This window comes from Parasteatoda tepidariorum, chromosome 10 (assembly GCF_043381705.1).
Source record: "Parasteatoda tepidariorum isolate YZ-2023 chromosome 10, CAS_Ptep_4.0, whole genome shotgun sequence".
NCBI lineage: Eukaryota > Metazoa > Arthropoda > Arachnida > Araneae > Theridiidae > Parasteatoda > Parasteatoda tepidariorum.
The window spans coordinates 609,670-634,890 of record NC_092213.1 but is presented as its reverse complement, the minus strand read 5'-3'; the positions used below and the strand labels follow the sequence as shown (position 1 = coordinate 634,890).

Sequence of the window (25,221 nt, the reverse complement as noted above, 5' to 3'; positions counted from 1 at the left end):
AGGATCAATACAGTTGTTTAGGTATGTTATATGTACTATATCAAATTCCTTTTGTTTAAATTTAATCTATTCTTCTAAGTTGCATTTAGTATTAGAAAATTCTTACATTGTCCTTAACAAAACACCTGTTATCAAGGTGTAGAGACAATTATTCATTTAATCTAAGTTTCAAATTTTTTTTAAAATTTAATCTACAAATATTTTAAGTATATAAAAATATACTGAATCTTAAGCTCTAGATACTATTATGAATCCGTGTACTTATTTTGCATTTGATTACAAATATTATCAATGGTATTTTTAATTGTAAATAGAAGTAGTAGCATGTCTGTTTAATATGCCATTTTTTAGTTTAGTATATTAATAAATTTGATTAGTAAAATTTATAATATAAACTAGTAAAATATTACAGTCACTTACGTAAGAATTTAATTTCTTTCAATTGTTTCTTTATTTTCATTATTGGAAAAGGATATTAAACAGTTTAAATATTAATATCACTTATTAGATTGATAAACTTTAAAAATTTGTTTGATATTTCTTATTAAAGAGTTTTATTTCTCCCACTTTAGTTGGAAGAAATTTCCCATCTTCATCAGCAATAGTGATTTTAATAAGTGTAAGACGAACCTTTGGCGTCCTGCAAAGTCTGAGAGTTCAACAATAAAGGATTTCAAATCCGCCCAGTAAATTCTCTCCATTACTTCATCGACAGTAACGCTAGATGGCCAATACGTATTTGCTTTCACAATCGCTACCCTGTCGCTTCCATCCAAATCAGCTCGTTCTATTATTCCAAATTGAGATTGTCTAACTACATCCCATACACTCCAAAACATTATCCTAAAAAGCAAACATCAAATACTTAAACATTACGCAGTGCTTTCAATAAGAGAAGAGAATGCGATTTTTACTTTAAGCTCCATATTTCTGAATTAAAAAGTCTTACAAATATTTTACTTAAAAATTTTTGCAAATTTTATAGAGTATTTTACATTTTTATGCTTAATAAGCTATAAAACTATACAAACTGTTACTCTAATCTAAAATTTCCTGATTTTTATTTGTTGAAATTTAAAGCACAAACATATGAGGGTTATAAAATGTTTCACAATATATTAGACACTGGGTCCTTAAGTAAAAGTATTTACAAACTTAAATCGGCAAGGTATACAAGGGGGACAAGATTTATTGGTCTTCAGGAGAAGATTTATTGATCATCCTGTGCACAATACAGTTCAGAGCTTTTATTGCTAGAGATGCTTGTACTATCAACCGCTTGACATGGGACATAGACTGTCGCATTAGATTAAAGCAGCAGCGCGGATGAGTACTGACTCACCTATTTCAGACTCTGCATGTGCATGATTCACGAAAACTTTGCAGAAAGAAAAGGCTCTAAATCAGTGGAGGTGCACTTAGTATCAATCATGCCCTACAGCTAAGTGTATGGTAGAAGAATGCAAAGCCCTATTTAGTGGGGTAAGACATTCCAAATTATGGGTTGCCATGCCCTTCTCAACATTTTTAGTGTCCAGCTTCCTCTAATAGTTCGGCACAACGTTTCAAATTACCCTGTATGTTGTTGGAAGGATAAAATGTTATCTTACCCGCTCTTTGGTGATATATCAAAACTGTTAACGAATGGTGCTGCATTTAGAATGGTTGTTGCACAATATTTCCCGCTTTCGTCGCAAGCAACTATGGATCCTTCGTCATTCGTGTAAAAGAAAGTTCTGGTCAACCAATCCCACTTCAAGTGATGCGGTCGTATGGGAGCCGTTAACACTGTAGTCTTCTCATTAGTTATTGGTGCATAGCTATTCAAAGTGCTCTGAAAAAAACATTTGAATTCAATGTAAAAATTTTGTACAAACGTAAGCAATATTTTAAAAAAACTATCTTGTTGAAAATTATGCTGATGAACTATCAGACAGCTTTAAGATGGCGGGAAACTAGAGTGCAATAAAACATTAAAACTTTTGCAAAGGAACTTTGTGTTTAGTGTTACCTTCAAACAACCCACTTTTTAATGAAAACCTAAAAAACCTAAACCTTCAGGGGACAGAATCAATGAATCAAATTTTTCCTACTGATAAGGGACATTTTTAATTGTTGCCAAGCAAAATAACGTTTGCAAATTTCTCCTAAACTTTGTAGAAAGTTCCCAAGTTCGCATACATATAGATAATTCAAAATTTAATAGATAGTATTTTCGTGAACTAAGTTTTTGCACGAAAACTTAAAATCGCAATTTTCAGAAAGCGGACACAGTTCTGTTATTACTTTTATTAAGTTCATGTATTTTAAAGCATTTTACGATCCAGTCTCTTAATAAGGTACCAAAACTAACTTTATGTAAAAGAGTATTGCTCAACAGGGAATTAGTGCCGAGAATAAAACTAGTTTCGATAAAAGCAAGCAGAGATTTTAAATTTTAGAGATTTCACTTAAATTTGAAGAATGCTGCTTAGTCTTTAATGGGAAAAATTCTTCAAAATTAAAACTGATAAAGCTACGTTCAGGGTGATAAAGGGAGTAAAAACATTTCTAGCAGTTTCCTAAAAAATTTGCAAAACACAATAACTATAAACATAATGTTTAAAAAAAGCTGCTTATTTTCCATACTGTAGCAATTAGAAGGTATAATTTCTTGAGAAGCATAATCTTTAACATTTAATACTTTGGCAAAGCAAAAAGTTTAGATATAGATCGAAAATAGCTTTTATTAAGGGACCAGAGGAAATTAAAATTTTCGTAGGCAGAAATATAGTGCTCCTTTTTGGTATTTAATAAGGAAAAATTTAGTGGTAAACATCTAGAGATTGTAGGATCAAAGCTCTTCGGCTATTCTAGAGTACATCTAGAGAAACCCCTGTCATAGAAATTAGCTCAAAAGCTTATAGGTCAGAATTTTTACTTTTGGAAAAAGTACTTACAAGTTTCCAATCTGTCCAAAAGAACTTTGATTCCGCTGCATCGTAGTCCATACCTCGCATATTTTCACCATCATCAGTATAAAACAATCTTAGATTGTTTGTGCTTAACTGAATTCCTCTTATTGTGTCGGGTAGCAAATACACTAAAGTTGCCGGACCACCATCTGCTTTGCACTTAGTGCGATCATGCGCCAAAACGTATCCATCAATGCAGTTGCATTTAAACCCACCTTTCGTATTGCTGCAAAGCTGGCTGCAGTAACCGGGTATCGTACATTCATTAATGTCCTCACAAGTAACTTCGTCATCCATCAACTTGTAACCAGTAAAGCAGGAACATTTTGAGCCAGTAGGAGTTTTAGTACACTTCTGAGAGCAACCCCCGTTGTCTCTACACGCCGTATAGCATTGGGGTCCTTCGTCCGTTACATCTGTGCAATCAGAATTTCCATCGCAGACTTTTGTCCATGGGATGCATTCACCGGAATACTCGCAGAAGAACTCTGTGCATGCTAACACTGAAAAAGAAAAGGACACCAACATTAATACCAACGTTTCAGTGAAGCCCTAAAAGACAGTTCTAGTTTTAATAGATTTCCTTTCAGGAGATTGCGAATGTTAAGAAACTACACGTAAAAGGGATTGTTTGCGCTTGTGTGAATCATAGGTGCACACGATTGAAAGACACTGAAGTTTTATCAGATTGAAAGCTTCAAAAATATATAAATAGAAAATAGGGACTTGTTTCATGCTGTTTGAAACAAGCCACCATTTTAAAGACTTGCCAGGCGTGAATTGAATTCCCTATTTATATATTTTTGAAGCGAATGAAGATTATCTTCTCTTCAGTTTGAGATTATTTAATACTAGGGAAGGTAATATATCTATATAATCAAAAATATAGTATGTCCAGTCATGTAACTATTTGTTCTTTACTTTCGTTGTCTTTTCATGTATTCAGGCGTAGTACAAGGGATACCTACCCTCATTTGGAAGTTAAACACTGCTAGGAACCAAAATATGACGAAAGTATGGAAAAATACTGAACACTTAAAGGGAAAACAGTTATTTGAATTAAATTTCTTACTTTTAAGATAAATGCAAATTGAGACTTACGGTGACATCGAGGCTTAATACTAGAGCAAGAGTTTAAATATTTAGAGAGAAATTTCCACAAGTCATTTTGAGAGAGCAACAAATTAGGATAAAATTCGAAAACTTTTAAGTTCATTAATGAGAATTTGTCTTTCAGCATATCAAATTTGTATTTATCTACAGAGGTGTCTGCATATTATTTTACTACAAGTTAAATAGTTAATTCTCTAACTATTAATCGAATGTTGAATGTCTGTACAATTTGTGCGCCTTTATACCTTTGTGTACCGTTAAAAATAAAGTTGTCGTGCTCTGTAAAGGAAAATAACGAAGTTAAATAAAAAATCTTGTGATTTAAGAGAAATTAGATTTTTCCCTGTTGTTTTGAATGCTCATACGAAAAATTTACCATCGTATATTCAGAGCTCTGTTTTGTTATTCGTGACTACTAATTATATTCGCTTTACACTAGAGATTAGAAACTGATTTTATTAGAGAATACCTTAACTTTTAGTGAATTAAAAGATTAATGAGAGCGTGGTTTGATGTCAAAGCATTTTAATATGATTGAATACTAAAAACTAATTTTCATATGCTTGACAATAGTGAGTGATTAAAAATTCTTTTACCCTAACAGTGCAATGGATAGAGATTATACCATAAACTACGCGGGGTGAAACATACAACCAACAGCTTCTCATTCAAATAGTTAAAGATTTAACTATTACTTTATATAGAAGAATAATTTAATGTGTTGAGCTTACTGTTTTTATAGGGTGGAAAAGTGGAAGTAAATCGTTCTTTATTCATGCAGAAGTTCGGTTCTTCATCGGATTCATCTCCGCAGTCGTTGTCGCCATCGCAGATCCAACGTTTCGATATACATTTAGAAGTATTTGTACAAAAGTGTTCTTCCCTTGTGCACTCTGCTTCAGTTCGGGCTGAAATTAAATATTTTAGCTTGTTGAAAGTCACTACATTTCATTTTATTAAAAATCTAATTTCTTGATCACTGCATTTCTCTTTATAAATAGCAGCTCAAGGCTACGCTTTCCTCGAAGTCCAAACTTAACTGAAATCATGGTAATGGAGAGAGGGTAATCTTCTTTCCTCCCCCCCACACTAACAGGCTTGAGTATACTGAGATTGGAAGAAAAAAAAAAAAGAGTTGCAGAAACTATGGTAACGGCGAGAAAGTAAAAAGTGGGGAAATCTCATAACCTCTAGACTCATTCACAAAGAAACCAATTAATAATTTAGCCTGTGTTAATGATTAACTTAAGACTTAAAATTTCATTCTAACTTAATCGAATCTTTCATTTAAAATAGCTTGCACATAAGCCAAATTTTCGTAATGGCTGAATGTAACAAAGTTAGATATAACGGCAAAAAGAGCCCTAATTCACTAGGAGCCAAAACTTGAAGCATTCTACAGCTTAAGTTAATGCACAAAAACTGAATAATGAAACATCCCAATATTGAGCTATTTGTTACCTGAATTTCGTTTAAGCAACAGAAACTACAAGAGTGATAATTGTTGAAGAATAACAGCAGAAGTGCCGGTATCAGTTGCTAGGTTACTACTTCATGTCAGGTAATCTCTTATAAACATGTGAAAAAGAAATCAAACTAACTATATTTAGAGCAGTTAAGTCATTAAGCTTCATTTGATTAATAAGGTATTTAGTTTATGATAAAGCACCAGAGGGCATCGAGAATATTAGCGAAGCATTTTAAAAATGAAGTTGTTTAAATCAGTATCCCATTTGCCTACAAAGTTATTATAAAATTGGGAAACTAGCAGATCTAAAGATCTGATGAGTAAATTCACTGTAAAATTCTGTCAACTGAAGAAACAATGACAAAATATTTCGATAAATACTTTATCAAAAGGGATTTTATAACAAAGATTTTTTTAAAAAATTCATTAAACCGAGAGAATTATAAATGTAATGACTGTTTTTAGCAAATTGCAACACCAAACTAGTGATGTTACTGTGCAAATGATTAAGAAAAGTAATCTAGCATTAAGGAATTTTCAAATGTATTGATCAATGCTATTTTAATTATTTTCAACTTTTATTAATTTTAATATTAAGCTTGTTAATCCATAACTAAAATATTTTAATTCATTTTTTAGAGCACTTTCTTCTAAATCTTTGGTTCAACAAAATGCCATTTTCTGATCGTAAGAAACTATAAAAATTATAAAAAAAATGACTGAAATTATTTTAAGCAAAAAGATTTAACATAAGAATTCAGTATACGCAAAATCAAAATTTGCTTAGTTTAAAATTAGTTGTCTAACATTTCTTTTCAAGAGTACCCCCTACCCAAGTTAAACTAAAGTTGTTAAATTTAACCCGCCCGAGCTACATAACATAAACCAGCTAATAAATAAACAAAAAGTAAATATGTTTGAATGAAATAAATTGTTCCATGTAAAATTAAAAGTAATCTCTTAATAAAAGTTTGCATTAGACTTTATGAAATAGAATTTCGTTAAGACAGTAAACAAGCATTTCAAGTTGAACCAAATTATAGCAGATTGTCAGTATGAATTTTTAAAAATTACTCTACATTAAGAAAAATACTTCTTGCACCAACACAAATAACTTTTAGTAACATCTCCAGAGACACACCCACATCAGGTACAGTTTTAAAACTAAAGAAAAAAAATTGCTTTGCGAAGAACCAGAAAATGAAAGATTGGTTACGTAAACTTTCTTACTCTAATCGGAATTTTTAAATACTATGGAATAAAATTAAAGCAACCTTTTGGATAGTTTTAGGTAGGAAATCCTATGGGTGGATTTTGTTTCATGTCCGTCATTTTATATTGAAATTTTAACCGCACTATGAAAGCAACCTACAATATGCAAAAATGTTAACATTTATCAATTATGTATCGTTTAAAATAAAACTGAGCAAATTTCACACTTATGAGAAATGTGAAGCTGAGAAAAAATTAATCTAATTTGAAAATATCATTTCCAGTCATTTTTTTAAAGATCCGGATGATATTTAAGTCATTCAAATTATACGAAAGAAAGTAGATTCATATGCTCTTCATAGATAAAAAGGTGGAAAAATACAAATACTTACTACAATTCAATTCATCTTCGCCTCCAGGGCAATCTCTATAACGGTCGCAGACTTCATGAGCATAAATGCACAGACCATCCAGACAAGAGAATTTATCCCCTTCACATCTTTTTATGGAATCTTTAAAAAAGAACATCACTGCATTAAGGATTTGTATTCGATTTTAAACAGTTTTACTATGAAGAGTGGATAATCTGCTATAAAGGGTTTACAATTACACTTTTAATTTTTTCTTTTAAAGTTTGAAGTAAGGGAGCTTTTTATTTTCTCCACCAATTCCCTTGTTGATTGATGTTAACTTTTGTGCAAAAGTTTCTTCGATCATCTAACTCAGTTGTGCGACCAGAACATTGTGTGTCTGAGATCAAAACTTCACTAAACTCTGCATACCAATTATGAACGGCTCTTTCAGCCATTTAATACTCTTTCCATGCTGCACAAATGCTTTTGAAGTCTTGGAACCATATAAAAAGTTTAGTATGAAAACTATAAGATCAAAATGGAATGCGTAACATTCAAAGTGAACTCAAAAAGATTTTAGTCGAAGAAAAAAATAACTTAGTGATTTGTAGCATTATGCCTAAGACAATTTTCAAGTGTTGCATGCATTTTTAGCCTAAAACATTCAAACTTAAGAGCTTGGTTAAAATGGTTCCAGCAAAATTTCTGAAAAATGAATTATAGTTTTGAAACGAATTATTTTTGCAACATAAATCTATTTTATACATGAAATATGGATCGACCCAATTTCATCACGATCTCAACGTGGATACATTTTATACTTCAGTTGCGACTAGCATTGTCAATAAATGCCAGGTGCCAGTTCATAATTTTATAGGTTACCTTTAGTAATTTGAGTTGAGAATTTAAAAATAATTTAGTATTTTTATAGAAATAAAAAATTCAGTTAAAGTAATTTAGCTTTATGTTATAAAATGTGCTATGGTACATTTAAAGTCATGCGAGTTATTGGTGACTTGGCTTTTCATTATCTTAAATTATATGCTATTTTTCTAATATATCCTCGGGAAGAGCAGGGTAGACTCAGCCTTTCGTCCCTTCACTGGGTCGATAAATTAGTACCAAGCATGCTTGGGAGCTAAACTGGGGGTTTCGCGTTCGGCTGACCGCCTAACTGGAAAATCTGCTCCTGCACACCAGAGCCCAAGGTTAAGAAAACCGAGATGGGCGCAGTAGCCCTTGTCCCTCTATGGGTTGTCGCGCCACTGAGTTTAGTTTTTCTAATAAAGTTATGGTTCGGGAGCATAACTTTATGGAAGGTGAGTTATCAATTTCATGACCGAATTCTGTCTATAAAGCTGAAATGTTCAGAACCCATATTTACTGTTAATTTGTGTGAACTGCGAAAGAGATCTTAAATCACTAAAATTCAATAGAGAACTTTAATATAGCTGAAATCTCTTGAAAATAGTTAAAATTGAAATAATGTATTTTCGTGCGAAGAAAACCCCACTGGTAATAGCTAGATTTAAACAATACAGTAAGATAAATTTTTCCAAACTAATTAAAGATTGGAGGGATGGTTCAAGAGGTAAAATATTTAAATAAAGTTTTGCTGTTTATTCATCTTTACGCAGCAAAAATTATATGCTGTCCAAGATCATATTGATAGGTGACTATGCTGGACTGTTTCCTATAAATTAAGATTATCTAAAACAATAAGGTCTGACAATTTTAAAATTTTGTTAGAAAGAAAAATCACAGTTAACTGCACTTAACATCCCCTTTAAAAAAAACTCCAAATCAACTTTTTACTTACGGGTGCAATTAGTTTCATCTGTACCATCTGGACAGTCTTTTCTTTGGTCACACACAAGTTTCTTGTCAATGCAAGCTCCATCAGCGCACCGGAACTCTTTGAAAGTACAAGGAACTGGTACGGCAGCTGTAAAGTAATAAATAGCTAAAAACATTCTCCTTTAGTTTAGCATTATTGGGAACTTTACTCAAAGTAAAAATATTTTTAAGAGTAGTAAAAACTTTTGTCACTTTAAAACGAAAGACGTAGGGCGTATCATTTTTTTAAAGTGGGAGAAAGTGACGATAGAAGTTTATGAAATGAAAGCTTCATCTGCGATAGTCTTAGTTTACTTAAGAAAAGGTAGTTGAAATTTTTATTATGCGTTAATGTATGAAAATTCTCAAAATGTTGGTATATGATAAAATCTTTTTCATGATTGAATATCCCTGAACCAGTCAGAACTCAGTACCTAAAAAAGTAATTCAATATGTTTAAATTTGAGTACTGCGAATAGCCGAAAAGTGGCTGGAATTTTGATAGACTCGGAATCTTAAACTACGTAAAAAGTCTTAATAGTGATCAGTAAATTGTAAATTGCATTGTTATTAAATCACGGAGCGTCTGTGGAGATTTGCGAGCTCAAACCAGTCGAAAAGTAGTCACAATTTAGAAAACAAAATTCTGCCTTCAAACACAAAAGGCAGCAATATTGAAATTCATAAATCTGAATTTGTATTTTAAGCATCTTGAAAAATTGTAAAGACAATCTTAGCTCGTACTTGTTCATAAAAGCATTGAGTGAACCTTTCATTGTCACTTTGACATAATGCATACGAGATGAAATAAGTTACTATAGCAAAAGAAATTGTACTTAAAATTTCCTGAACAGCTGTTTCTTTGGCCAAATATAATCCAGAAAATTTGGTAACAGCACTTAAATTTTTTGGTACACAATTACGATTTCATGTATAGTTTTAAAGGGCTAAGAAGCGTCAGCTGCTAAACAGTGCTGAATAAGAAGTACTTATTGTTACAACTGTAATTAATTTTACGAAGGGAGGAACAGAGTGGCCTTACATTCCATTCAATCATAATATGCATTTAGTTAAAAAGGCCTTTACTGCTTTTTTAAAACTATCTCCTCATTTTATTTAGGACGGAATCTTGTGAGCACACAGCTGAACGATAAATTTGGTTTTATTGAAATTTTTTTAACAGACTTAATTTAAACTTTGTAACGTGGTTTCTTTCACAAGGTATCCGTAAAATCTGAAAATATGTTATTTTATAAACATGGAAGATTTGTTTTGAATGTGATCCTTTTTTGTAGCAAATATTCTTAGGGGTATAATCAACATCTTTTTAAAGTTTTCAGAAAAGTACTTCATTTCTGTTCTGCTACTGATTTATATCGTTATAAAACCAGGAGTAGCATAACAGAAAGGAAGCACTTTTACTAAAAACTTTAAATGGCTTACATATAAAATGGTAATTCAAGCATTCAAGATTTTAATATTTTCGAACTTTCCTGCTATGATTAAGGTTAAATTAAGTCATGCAACAGAAGTCGCGAACTATAGTACTAGGAATTTAGCTGCAAATATCCGATATCAGAATTTCAAAAGGATGTTTTGTAATGGATGTACTTGCAAAAGTTAAGGGACATAAAACCTGCGAATTTAAATGGTATTGTTTCAGCAAGGCTATCTGAAGACTGACAATCTTGAGACTTTTCTTAGCCTTTAACAGTTTAGTTTGTCTCAATTAAATGAACATTGCGCAATCTCAGTTATTTCCCTTATAGGCAAGTTTAGTTTAGCAAAATATCACGATTGATCTAAGATTTGTGTAAAATTGAACTGATGGGCGTCTGCCTTGTGATCAAAATAGCGAAAGTGAAGCTTTACTTCCTGTATCGCTTATTTCTGGTTTAGATTTATTTCTAGCTGAGAACTGAAATTCTCTTATAGTACAGGCATCGTAAACATTTTTCAATAGATACACTGCTATGGACTATGGTCTTAAACTAGGCGAAAACTCGCCAACCGGAGATTTTCCTATCCTTAAACTGGACTGCAAGTGTTTTGAACGGTCGTGATCAAGTCATAATTTAGAGACCCCTCACTCTTTTAAAGCCTGCTACGTTTGTTTCAATTTCTAAAAACTTATCTGTTCCTCAGGAGAATGATTTTAATTAAGAGATTAGTTCATAGTTCATTACAGTGTAGTTCATTACAGTGTAGTTTGTACATCACGAGTAAATAGAAAGTATGCAATTTCCGATGACATTAAAAACACAGGACATAGTATTAAGAACTTAGAGTAATAGCACTTACAGCAGTTCCTTTCATCTGTGCCATCATTACAGTCAACAGTGCCATCGCAAGCCCAAGACTTTGGTATGCATTGTCCATGGTCACATCTGAGTTGCGTCTCGTCGTCGCAAGCAGTGGCATGGCAGTCTTTCTCATCACTTCCATCAGTGCAATCCTTTTCCCCGTCACACTTCCAAAGAGTGGGTATGCATTCACCGCCTGAACAAGACATTTGATCCTTAGAACAAGATGTTGAAGGAGCTGAAACAGAAAGGAATGACTTACATTTGGAAGGACTGATAATAAATATACGATTATATTCCACTACATACGACATCCGATTTCGTCAGAATTGTCCCCACAATCATCTCTGCTATCACACTTCCAGTCTATTAGAATACATCGTCCATTTGAACATCTGAAGTCATTGCCCGGGCAGATTTCCACTGGTCCTAAAAATATCAATTTAAATTCACCTTAAAGTTTGAAATCAAAATTAACTGTGGGATACATGTCTGATCAATTAGTAATTTGCTGAGAAGTTGTTAAGTAAACTCAACTTTTATAATACTATTTTACAATTATATTAGTTGGTGATAGAGTAACAAAAAGCTAAGATTAACGTATTGCTTAAACATGAGGGAAAATGTTTTAGAAATTTAAATTATTAATAAGTTATTTTTCTAATATGAGCAATTACAAAGTGCGACGATTAGGACTATTTCAACTGTAAGAAGTAAAAATATTTTCCGTTATCTAACATAATGAATTAAAACAAAATCTTCTTTGAAATTTTTAAGTCAAATACATCCAGATTAAGCCATTCAATTGATGAATTAAATAACATTGTCTAACAAATTCTTAAATTTGACTTTTAACTTTTTAATTTTTAATTTTTAAAATTTCTAATTTTGCTAATTAGTTTTATTACTAAATCTGAATTTCAATAAAATTTAAAATAATTCATTCATTATTAAAGTTTCCCTTTGATCTCCGTATTTAATTTGGCCCTGGTGACAGCAAAAACCAGTTGTGGAAAAATTTGGTAATTTTTGTTTACCCATTCAGGTAACAAAAGTTTACTTAAAGGTTATTAAGAGTATATAAACCATTTCAGTTGTCACTTAAATTTTTTTGCACCGATTACAACTTAAAATTATGAGCTGCAATTAGACTTCAGAAATCTATGAATTTCGCATAAGTTTTACATAAGCAAAGGCTTATAAACTTTTAGAACTAAATATGCGAGTCAAAACTTAAGATAGGGATTAAATTCCTTTTAAAATAGGGTTTCTAAAATTACCGTTCGAAACTTACTCAGTAAAAGTTAAAACCTCAAAAAGGGTAGTTAAAAATAAAACAGCACGTTATGGTTCAGGATCCACGAAGGCTATACTTTTACCAGAAAAGCTCTTGAAACCATTGATCTAAAGCTGGGTGAGCTTTAAGTCGCTTCTGTTCTTGATTTTCTAAACGAAGTATTGAGTCGAAGCAAATTCTATGAATTTCAAATTAAAAAATAAATTTGAGATTTTAGCGGCCATCTTAAGTTTGATAGTTTTTAGTTTGCTTCATGTGTCAATTTGTACTAGTTTAGCATTTAAAAGTAATAATTTTTATTTTAACTTCAAAACTTAATAAACTCGATAACTTCCTTCGTCAGCACTACAGCCTAGTGCAGGCTAAGGCTTTCTCAATTAGCTGCCTCCAGGCAGGGCGACTAAGCTAGAATTTTTCCACCTGTTTATTCTCAAAAATTTTAAGTCCTTCTTAACACTGTCCAACCATCTTGTAGCTGGTCTCCCTCTTCCAGTTCCTTCAATTTTCGAAAAAGTAAGTTTTTTTTAACTAGATCTAAATCTTCAAGCCGAAAAACGTGCCCCAGCCACCTGATCCTGTAGGCCTTAATAACCCTCAAAATATCAAGTAATCTATATTTATTGTATAGCTCATGATTATATAAACTTCTCCAAATATTATTTTCCTTAACTGCTCCAAAAATTGACCGAAGGCTCTTTCTTTCAAAAAATGAGTAGTCTATTTTCCTCTGTTTTATTAATTGCTCAGGTCTCGCTACCATATAGAATAATTGGTCTGATTAAGGTTTTGTATAGATTTATTTTTGTACCAATGGAGAGAAATTTCGATTTCAATTGGTTCCTCGGATCAAAATAGCATTTATTGGCCATCAAAAGTCTGTTCCTAACTTCAACCCTTCTAATTTATGTTGGTAGCAAGCGTACCCAGATACTTAAAATGGGTAACTCCTTCAAAGGTAATATCCCCTATTCTGAGTGACTGTACATGTATTCTAGAGCTTACTACCATAAATTTATCATTACTACCATACTTGATAACAGTATGTTTTAATTCTTAATTTGAAATTCAAAACACTCATTCAATAAATCAGATTATTGAATTGCTTACCATCGCATACTTCATCCGATGAATCTTCACAATCCTTTAAGCCGTCACAAACAAAGTCTTTGGGCACGCACGTTTTGCTTCTTTTACACTGGAATTCGTCAGATGTGCAATTTTTAACTAAAAAGATTCACAATTTAAAACACTCAATTTAAGGATTCTGCAAAAGTTGTTTGAACTATTTACTGAACTTTCATTGCAGTTTAATTAAAAGCACATCTACAGGTTAGCACTTTAAAAATGATTAAGAAAAATTTGACATGTCGAATAGATTGGAATAATTTAAAATGATTTTATAGCTCTATAACTACGTAGCAATGCGGACTCAGAAACGAGGGGGGATTTCTGTCTTGTAAAAAAGATTTAATGGTTTTAGACTAATCCATTAATGACTAACCATAAAAAGTGCTATGAAAAGCACCTGTGCGAAAAAGTGGTAGTGTGTTATGTTTACACCTAGAGGATATTTCTTCCTTCTACTTACCACTTTAGTTTAAAAATGTAGATTTCACATCCACATATAAATATTAATTTTAAGCAAACTGATTTCTTATCTTCACAAAACTCTAACAATGCAACTTCCAACATCTTTTGCAAAACTTTTTTTAAATGAAAAATTGGCACAAATGGGTTAAATTTTCAGAAACTTTACCCAGCACCAGAAAATTATTGCAGGGAGCTTAAATTTCATAGTGAATCCTTTGGGGCAGAGGTTAATCATGTATCAGATATGTCTATAATGTGTCAGATGTGTGGATTAAGTGAAATTTACTAAATTTTTAAATGTTTTATAGCTAGGAGCGTATAAATTTCAATTAGGTTTTGAATTTTTTCAGAACATTATTCCTTCAAGAATTTCGAAAAGATAAAAGAAACATTAAATTTAAAACTATATGGGCACACTTGCTTAAGAATCAACAAGAGGAATCAAAAATACAGCAGTGAGATATTTTATCATTAATAAAATTAAAGTATTCTACTTCTACAGTATTGAAAATTCATATAAACAATTGCGTCAAACTTTGAACTTGAAAGAATTTACACTTTTGTCACAGAGACTAGACACTACACATTTTTGTAAAGCGGGAAAGTAAACTTTCATATCAAGTGACTTGCCAAATACTTAAACGCCTTAAAGTTGTAACTGCGCCAAAGATAGATTCCCTTAATAGTTTTGAGTCAGAAGTTTAGAACGAAGCCTCCGATAGTCGTGGAAAGTATCAGATTTCCAGGCTCCTTCATATTGCGAAGCAAGTTTTCCCATGTTGTTAAACAGAAACTTCAGATTTCTTTAAACTTTTTCAAAACCAAAGCGTGAAAATCCGGGTAATTTACAAGATTTGACAGAAATTAAGTGGGGTAACTGTAGTTATGTTTTAAAAATCCGATACAAGCTTTACTGTTTTAACCAAAACTTCAGATATTTTCGTATACAAGTATTTACAGATTGTTGATAATTATGCTGGTTGTGCTGTTCCAAAAACTTTCAAGATTACGATAAAATCATTACATTTTATTGCAGAGTGCTATGTTTATTTTTAGCTTTTAAATATATTCCTAACCAAAACGATCGTGAACAGATAAGTTATACGGGCAGATGTAGTTTTATTTGAACGTTTCTATTTTTTTCTATTGGCTATACTACTGTTTGCATGCAACTAATCGATGTGCTGATATTAAGTCAACACCTAAAGTACCTGAAATTCTTAAAAGTTCGATTATTCTAAGAAGTATCAAAATTCTTTCAATTTGAAACAATGATAAACTTGTTTGGAGCGCGTAAAATAGGCACCCATTCTTAAAACTAGTCAGACGTGAATGAGGAATTTCTTTTTTTTTTTTAAGAGATTTAATTTGACACTCGAAACAAGTTTAATTTATTACCATCTTCATACTTTTAAAGAAAATTAAGTTATTAAATCAATTATATCAGTTTCTTGGAATTGTTCATTTAATGCTAGACTCATTATATTTAAAACAAAATTTACTCGTGCAAGTGACTCCATCATTAGAAAGCACCATTCCAGTAGTGCAGGCACATGCACGGCCTCCTTCAGCTGTAAGGCAAAGATGACTGCAACCTCCGTTGTTCACGGAACATATAAAATCTGAAATAAATGCATTTAGTTTTTCAATGTCATTCAAAAATACTAAGATATTTAGTTTAATTTAAAATACGTTTACTTACTGACAGTTTTTAAAATGTGGGAATAGATAGATCTAAATTTCAAGATTTATCAATTACGTTTGCATTTAGTTGAAAATAAAAATTTACTTTTAAGAGAAAGGAATCCTTATAAATTCTATAAATATCTTAAATATTTTTGCTAATAAAAGTGTCTAATTTAGACTATCATATTAAGCCAATTTAATTTAATATTAAATCAGTATTAATACAATTAGTTAACCTAATAAGAGCATGTAGTAAATGGAACAGTTACTTTACAAAATCCCCAAAGCATGTTGCGGCAATATATTACTTACTCTGTGAATGGTTATGAAAAGCTATTCAGCGTTTAGATCTATTTAGATCAATTTTTCTAAAATATAACGTTAGTACTTTCAATTTTAAAATGTTCCAGTATTTAAGTCTTATGTTATATTAAAAATTTCTGTAACAAAACACTTTTATTGCTAAAAATCAGACAAAAGTCAAATTTAGGGATATATGTATCGGGATTGCTTTAGGCAATCTGATGTCATAAGATTATAGGAAAGAATTAATGTTTTGTTTAAGAGCAAATAATTTTAAATTCTTGAAATTTTTCGATGCAACGTTTTTCAAAAATACACAGCAAAACAATTTTAAAATCTTACACAAAGATCAAATTTTTTTTAAAAATTAAAGATATTTTACTGATTTAATTTTAAGGAAAAAAACAGATCATTTTGACTCATTACCCACCATTAACTCATTAAAGCTCCACTCTCGATTTTTCAATGATATGTTGCAGATTAAATAGCACGGAATTTTAAGTTTCAAGACCCAACGTCTAATACTTAGGAACATTGGAAATAAGTACTTCTTAAGTAATAAAAATTAAAGTTTCTGTTTTGTGTGCCTTTACAAAGCTATTGCTTTGGCAAAAATCTAAGATTTACCGACCACGAACAAAATTTAAATACAATGAAAAATTAAGTTTGATTCCAGTTATTTGACAGTTTTTAATTGCATACAAATCACATTTTGCTTAATTACCAAAGTCAAAACAATATATTCATGTCCTAAGACAAGTAAAAGCTAAAATTTATATAGCTAAAAATTGCTCAAGTTTCAAAATTTTCAAATATTTTATTGCAATTAAAATAGTTTAATTTCAAGAGTTGCATAACAAAATTTTCATTTTCTATTAGCAAATGGTTGAGCTTTATCAGGAAAAATCAATTTATGTCTTTCAAAGTTTGTGATCCCACTCATTTGAATTTAAAGGTTTCATATAAAATATACCTTTGTCTTATAAAGGGATTTATTAATAATCAAGCGAATAAAAACTTATTTCAGAGGTAACAGTAACCATTCGATAAAAATTAAATACAAACCAATTGATCTTGACCGTATAGGTGTTGCAGAGAAAAGAACTTTCCTTGGTGCCAATTTATTTCGAAAACCAGGCAAGATTATCGTATGTGAGATATTAGCATTGTGCTTCAAGTAGTTTAAGACATTGTTCTTTGTGTCTGTCCAGTAGACATACTCATCACTAACGGCGACGGACATTACATTTCCAAGTCTTCTCAATAACACGCTTGGTTCACTGAAAGAGATAACATTTCATTCATTAGAAAATAGCTTCAAAGAATGCTCAAACATGTCTGAAAAATAAGGCAAAATAGGGATTGAAATTAAAAATTTAGTAATTGGTTCCAAGGATAGATATTACTAGTCCATACACGCTTTCACTGGTCTACTAGAATCTAATACATGTGAAAGTTAAGTGAATTTAAATGAACAATCAGTAGTGGATTCATAATGTTGAATGATGAAATAAGCCATTGACAAAAATCGCTAACAAAATGCAAAAAGCTTAGTCAGTAAACTGATAGTCCAGTAGACTACGGGAATTCGATGATAGTACGAGTGAAATTATAGTTTGACCATCAACGACCACCGTTACTTCAAAAACATAACATATTAACGAGAACAGTCCAAGGAAATTTAAAAATTTTCGCAAGATTAAGGATTAATTTAATCAAGCTAAATTAAGGGTTAACCAAATTAAGTAATAAACTCATGTTTGTGAAAATTGCAGCACCATGAAGGAATTGTCATAATTAAATGAAATTTAATACACAGTTGAGTGGTAGTAGTACAAATAAATGATTAAACTTTCAAATCAAACAAATAATAACAAGAGACCAAAATCAGTATTTTGTGACGCGCAGCAATAAGTGCTGCTACACGACGTGGCATGGAGTCAAGCAAATTTTGAATGTGTCTGAGGAAGAGCATTCCATATTGTTTGCATGCGTACCCAAAGTTCGACTGTACAAGCAACAGGACGAGGATCACGAGCAAGACGCCGACCAACGAAATCCCACACATGTTCAATCGGCAACATATCCGGGGAATACGCCGGCCAAGGAAGAAGTTGTACCCGTCGCGATGCAAGGAAGGATTGAACAGTCCTATCAATATAAGGGCGGGCGTTGTCTTGTTGAAATACAGCACCTGTCAAGGCTTTAAGGAAGGGAGCAGCTTGGGGCTGCAGAGCTTCACTGATCTACCGGTTGCTGTTCAGATTACCCACAATTCGTAGCAATTGAGATCGTCCCTGATATGCTATGGCACCCCAGACCATAACTCCGGGTGTTCGTCCACTGTGGCGTTCGATAACGCACTCCGGAAGGTGGTGTTCACCGGCATAGAATCTGACACGAATGCGGCCATCATGGTACCGCAAATTGAGAGATTCGTCAGAAAACACGACACGCTGCCAATCAGCACGCCAGTCCCTATGCTGGTTGGCCCATTGTAGCCGCAGGTGGCGATGTTTTAGCGTGAGGGGGATCCTCTATAATGGAGTCCTTGAGCGCAGTCCACGCTGCAGCAGACGTCTACGAATTGATGAAGCACACAATTAAGCACCTGTAGCTATTGACCACTGTGCTGCCAGTTGTCTAGAGGGAGCCGTACGGTCCGTCAGCGCCATGCGGACCAGGTGCCTATCATCGAGAGCTGACGTGACATTTCGGGGTCCACTCCCGGATTTAAGAGTTGTCTGACACTCGTCCGTCCACTGCTTCCAAACACGCATTACTGTGCTGTTGTTACGCTGCACACGAACGGCTACTGCACGATAAGACAATCCAGCTTCACAAAAGCCGATGATTCTCCCCCGCTCAAACTCCGTAAGTTGTTGAAATCTCACTCTTTTTCGTCGAAGAGGTATAAGTAACGACTAAGCTAACGTTTACCTCAAGCAGATAACCACCGATAACCATAGACTCCTCGCTGCAGCAGTCTATTTACTCGGATCCTTCAGCTGTTCAGAGGGCGCTGCTCGGCATGCGCTACGGATCTGAAATTCTAATCATTTGCATATCATGTTCTACTTTGCATTTCCTGAAAATTTCAGCTCACTCGCATAAGTCCTTCATGGTGTTGCAATTTTCACAAACATGAGTTTATGTTCAGTAGATATCTATTTGCTTGGCTAAAATTTACCCGCAATTATATTCATCCTAATCCTAAGTTTCCTACGAGACATAGGGTTGACAGGACTCCACATGATGCTGAGAAAGAATTCTGTTTATTGAAACAATGTCACTTATATCTTTAAACACTATTCTGATTGTAAACAGTATTTCGCTAATACCTTGACCTGGCATAGAGCTGTTTTGAAAAATTTGACTAGCATGTTAATTTTTACTTATCAAAAGGTACACAATTTGAGGGAGCATTGAAATTGTCAAAATAGCTCAAAAGATACCATATTGTGAAAACTAAGCTAAAAATTGCCCGCGAGTACTCAATATTACTACTCAAGGTAACAATGACAAATTACTCAAGTATATAAAATTGCTAAAAAATTTCATGAAGAAACGAGCTTTTATAAAGAAAATAAAGATGGCTGGATTGTGGAAGCAGCGTTTATTTAAATCTTAAGGAACTGTTTAATAATGGAAGAGTAGCTTTGATTTTAACAGCTGCTTTAAATGTTTAAAACTTGTTACTATCCATTTAACAGTTCATGTAAATCAGACAAACCTTTTTGGGCTTTTATAGTCCATATAAGCAATGGATTCTGTTTGTGGATCGGCCCAATAAAGAAGACTAGTAGAGGGATGCACAGCAAGAGCCACTGCTGAGATCTGTCCAAGAACGAGACCCACTCGGTTGCTACCATCCATGTTGTACATAGCAATGGCAGATTCTTCACCAACTGTTGATATAAACATACGCCTGAAAATTAAAATAGGAGTTTAGAAAATTTGATTCTGATGGTTTTAGTAAGAGTAAGCTTATACCAAGCATTAGGCTACATTTTATAATTTTTTAATGATCCATTAGGCTGATAAATGTCTTAACCACGCTAATAGGAAATCCGTCAGATTGAGATATCGGATCAGTAATATGTTTATTTAACGCATTATTTATAATTTGAATCAGACTTCCTTTTGGAGAGAGGCTTTTTTAAAATAGTTGAATATTTATTTAAATCTTACCCAATTTGAGGCAGCAGAGCAATTGCACTGGGTTTGGTCAAATCAACGATCAAAGAAGTCCTTAGATTCTTTCTCGTGGAGATTACTTCGACAGTACCTTTACTGAAATCTACCCAGTACAAGTTGTCACTTTTCCAATCAAACGCCAGATCTTTTGGTTCGACAAGATGATTTTTAACAAAGACTCTAAAAGAAAAATTGGTGACAAAAAGTTTTAGAATTTTGTCGTATATACATGAAAAATAAGGTGCATATTAATTTATCCCTCGAGATTCTGTACTGAATAATTTAATTCAGAAATAGATTTTGTAATTTTACTGACTGAATTTATTGGCACTATAAACTAGCACGAAATTAAAATAAAGTTTGGATGAGAACTGAAGAGACTTAATATCTAGCTGAACGTAAGCATTTTGGGGGAAAATAAAATTCTGTGTAAAGTTTTAATAATTTAGTTTTAAAGGTTTATAATGCTACTTCAAAACAGAACTAAATTCTAAAATAAGGTGTTAAATATCTTGATCATGTGTTATATTTAGTAAACTAATTTTTGTTCAATATAAAGCCATAACAGTTTAGTAAAGAGAAAATTTGTTAGGTTGCCTCCCGGTCAATGAACACATTCTATGAAAAATGAATTGAAAGATAAAGGAAATTTTGTAGTTTATCATTCCATACTCAAGTTAACGAATTAAATTTGCGTTGAAAAGAAAGTTTGACCTAAAATTAAAGATTTTAAGGTGTATCTCTGTTTAGTACAAAACTCAAAGAGTTTAAAATACTAATGTACAGCAAAGGCAGGTTAGAAAACTTCATAGATTGAGAAATTGCACTTCTAACTGGGAGCAGAAGGGATGAGGTTTAGAACTGAATAGATCATATGGTCTTTTTGAGAGTGGAGACTTAGTCGTCGACAATATTTAATAAAAAAGAACATGATATAACAAATTCCATTTTGGACCAAATTTACTTATCGTTTAATGGATTTATCTGGTTCGTAAAGTAACGCTTTGAATAGTTTCTTTTAGCCGTAAGGCCCGCTCCTGAAAGAACTTTACTTAACTCCCAAAGAGAAAGAGATTAATCCTTTAAAAACTTTGTAAATTAGAGCTTATTTTATTGAAACTAGTTTAATGCAGCTATTTGGAATTTCATTTCGGTTATACTAAAGCAAATTTTATAGCGCTAAAATAGTTTCTACCCATTTAAATAGATTTAGATTTATTGCAAGAAGTGATTAACAGGATAAAATAGCACTTCAAACTTTGTTAGAACTTCGGTTAAGGGATTCAATTAAAAAATTTATGAACTAAATAGAAACATACGAGAAAAATGACGCATTTCACAAGAGCCAGTTGTCGGCTGAGATACTTTAGTTAAAGCTCTTGAGATCAGTAACATTGTGTGCAAAGTGAATGAAACTGAAGTCTACCTTTGCTCTAACCTAGTTCTGCTTTAAGCTGCCATCATTAATAGAACCTTGGTCTAACATTACGACATTCCCAATGGCTTAAATATAGCAGTCATAGCTTAAATTTTCTCAACTAACCTTCGGACTAAGGAAGAGATATTGACCGCATAGATAGCAGGGGTTCTCATGTCTGCAATATAAAGAGTTTTCGTACTCCAATCGTAAGCTATTCTACCAATATGATCAATGTAAGCTATCGGTAGTTCCGTCAATGCAGTACTTCCCACTGCTTCTGGCTTAATTTTGTATACAGTGGATTCGTCGTTCACAATGAGCACGGGGAATGAGTCGTCCACTGAAAGAATAAACGTTTAAATTAATAAATTAAAATAAAAAAAAATTGAATTTCAAAATATTTTGCAGATACTTACATTTACAAGTTTCACCATTGGTGGCAAGTGTAAATCCAGGTGGGCATACACATTTGTAGCCATTAGATGGAGCTATGAGGCACATGTGACTGCAAGTATTGGACCAGCAAGGATTATCCACTCTTGTTGCTTGAACTGGGTGGTATACATGTACCCCAAATATGTGTTTACCATTTTCTCGTGCCAAAACTGTCATTTTATGGCTGGTGAATTTGTTGCAAGTTTCTAGAGAGTAAGTGCTCCAATCTGACCAGTACAGATTATCTTCGAAAACACTTAAGGAATAAGGATGATAAATTTCCTCTTTTAAAAGAACCTAGAACATAAGATCATAGATGTAGTCTTACTTAGGGAGAAAGAATTAAGAGTTTCAAGCTTTCTATTGAATATAAAGGCAGCACATGGTATTACAAAAGTTTTCTATGCAAAGTAAGAGAGCAAAGTTTTGTAGTTCTAAATATATTGAGAATGATGCATATTTTTTAGCTTCTGAAATGTATTACTGAGTTGGTGTTTAAAGAAAAACTTCAAATAAATCACTTACGAAACACCAATTTGGCTTAATCAGTCTTGTTTAATTCATACCCTGTTAGAAGATTCGGTATAGGGAAAATATGGTAATAGACCACACGTCCCTATCGTGTCATTAAAGGGTACACGACTTTTGGATACAAAGTAGTGTTTGCTATTTCAAATTTTCGAAATTTTACTAACTTTAACTCTGATTTTTACAAGATATTGAAATTTTAACAGTTACTTGTCTAGCTTTCAGTGAATTTTAATTTTTGTTCGTATTCAGAATGTTGGCATTGTAGAACGCATTGTACTGTAATTTAAATTCAATTCTAAGAAAGCTTAACGGAAGAGATGCTGGTATTTCTTGGCTACCTGTTTTGTTCCTGTTTTTAAATGCACTAAAAACCTAAATTTTTTAACGTTGTTTAAAACTTAAAGTTTTCAAAATTTAATTACTACCTTACATCCATAAGCCTCACGTTTCTTTGTGGAGTACGAGTTTTGAAAAAATTTAAATAAAAATATCCCTATTGACTAAATATCAATGGTTACCGTAAAGATTCTGAATGGAAATATACTAATCCAGTTAATACTTTAAAACTGATATAGCGACTAGCTTGAAGTTTAAGCGGGGAGTTACCTCCAACATTCAAAAATAGTTCAATATTTAAAATTTAAGAATTGAACAAAATTCAACTTTTTAACAATGTTTTCTTTGCGTTTAATTAACCTCGAAATTTAGATTTCAAAAATATAAACAAACGATCCACATTGCTTGGATTATGTCGGCGTTCTCATAATTCCGGCACTTTTTAATAATGAGCTGCAAGATAAATTCTTTATATTTTAGCTTTATCGATTATGCATTAATATTGGGTTGCTCGGAAAATAATTTAGTTTTTCCTTCTGAAAATTAAAAACTGTTTCAACAGTAAATAGATATTTTATGGAATTTTATTACTCATACTGGTTCAATATCTTATCTTTTTCTGGCAGCAGCATGATTCTGACAATGATTGACCAAAAAGCAGAACCAGGAGATTTGACTTCATTTCAAGTAAAAGGTATTAATTTTTGTAAGAATCCGACCAAGTACTTTTGATAACCCATATCGAATTCCTCGGGAATGAGCTTTAAAACTTGATAATTATCTTAATGTTTAAGAAGCAAATCACCGACATCTAATGAGTCAATTCCTTCCAGTAAAAACACTAAGAACCCATATCTAACTTTCAGAATAAACCTAGGAGTTTCAAATGATCATGAATAGTTTAATTCTACAAATTTAATCTTTTAGCTATCTTGCGAGTTCTCAGCCTCAATGCTTGTGTTTTCAACTTACACTGTCGTAGTGCTTCTTGACAGTCGGAGCATGTGAGTGCCTTTTCAGCCAGATAGTGGTTATAAAACAGAAATAAGTAAAAATAATACCCAACTAAAAATTTGCCCTTGTTATAGGTTAAATGAAGTAGCATTAGTTTTTGATGGCCTCCCTTTTATTGAATTTTTTAACATTCATTTTGGAGCAGAAACTTTCTAAACCCGGATGATTACTTCGAGAAAGTATTATGAGGAGATTCACTTATTGTTCTAAGTCACGGTGCACTTTGTGTTCTCGATTTTTGCTGATAATTTTTCAGATTAGATTCTGCAGTTTTGATTTAGTCTCATTTTGTATAATTCCTGTTATATCAATGTCAAAAAACGTAAGTAATTCAAAGAATCTACCTTAAGAAGTATACTTTTCTGACCTAGTCTCTATTTCGATAAAATCAAAAGCCTAGGACTGGCGCATATTCGCGGAAGTTCTAATATTAATATACAGTACTTAACATTTCATGGAGACAAGGAAGATTTGTGAAATTAAATCTATACAAATCATTTCACTCACTTTTCTTTCAGTTCCATCCAGAGTAATGTATTCAATTGTTAAAAGATTAGCGTCAATCCAGTACAGGCGATTGGTTGTGTGATCTATTGTAATTCCATTCGGCCATTTTATGTCTTTTGACACAAGTACAGATCTTCTGGAACCATCCATACCACTTCTATAGATACCCCATGAATTCACTCCCCAATCTGACCAGTATAGAAATCTGAAGAGTTAATGTTTGTTAGTAATAGATTAAATCTCTTTAGCCTATTTGATAATAAAGTTCTGCATCATATTTACCCTTCTGCTAAATCCAGAGTTATAGATCTCGGCTTATTCATATTATTTAGGTCGTGCAGGACGTGGCACATTGTTCCTTCCATTTTACAAACCAAAATTTGTTTCAAGCCAGAATCTGTGAAGTAGAGGTTTCTTGCTATGTAGTCTACGGCTATATCTTCCGGTATCATTAGTCCTGTAATTGAAAAAGATTTGTCAAGCCCATCTAGTCAAAGATATGCTGAAAATGATTTCATATTACAGTATTGAACATTAAGTATTTTTCACCAAGTAATAACATAAGTTGCTTGATTTGTACAGAGGCAATAATACTTTTTTATTGGAATTTAATTTTCATAAAATTGGGCACAATTGAGTTTAAGATTAAAAAAAAAGATTTTAAGT

General features: G+C 32.4%; 1 protein-coding gene across 2 annotated transcripts in view; it reads right to left on the bottom strand.

Moving 5' to 3' along the window:
• Nucleotides 1–25,221, bottom strand: part of LOC107447801 (vitellogenin receptor) — a 50,403-nt gene that overhangs the window by 9,851 nt on the left and 15,331 nt on the right. For both annotated transcript variants that reach the window (XM_016062825.3, XM_016062826.3), the window contains exons 9-25: nt 24,838–25,012; nt 24,556–24,760; nt 22,149–22,464; nt 21,856–22,072; nt 20,307–20,492; nt 19,849–20,043; nt 17,181–17,395; nt 15,629–15,748; nt 13,644–13,760; nt 11,549–11,668; nt 11,238–11,477; nt 8,920–9,045; nt 7,140–7,259; nt 4,799–4,975; nt 2,940–3,457; nt 1,611–1,834; nt 631–843 (exon numbers count right to left, since the gene is read on the bottom strand). In XM_016062825.3, the coding sequence (XP_015918311.1) occupies nt 631–843; nt 1,611–1,834; nt 2,940–3,457; nt 4,799–4,975; nt 7,140–7,259; nt 8,920–9,045; nt 11,238–11,477; nt 11,549–11,668; nt 13,644–13,760; nt 15,629–15,748; nt 17,181–17,395; nt 19,849–20,043; nt 20,307–20,492; nt 21,856–22,072; nt 22,149–22,464; nt 24,556–24,760; nt 24,838–25,012 (3,484 nt within the window). The remainder of the gene's footprint in view (nt 1–630; nt 844–1,610; nt 1,835–2,939; nt 3,458–4,798; nt 4,976–7,139; nt 7,260–8,919; nt 9,046–11,237; nt 11,478–11,548; nt 11,669–13,643; nt 13,761–15,628; nt 15,749–17,180; nt 17,396–19,848; nt 20,044–20,306; nt 20,493–21,855; nt 22,073–22,148; nt 22,465–24,555; nt 24,761–24,837; nt 25,013–25,221) is intronic.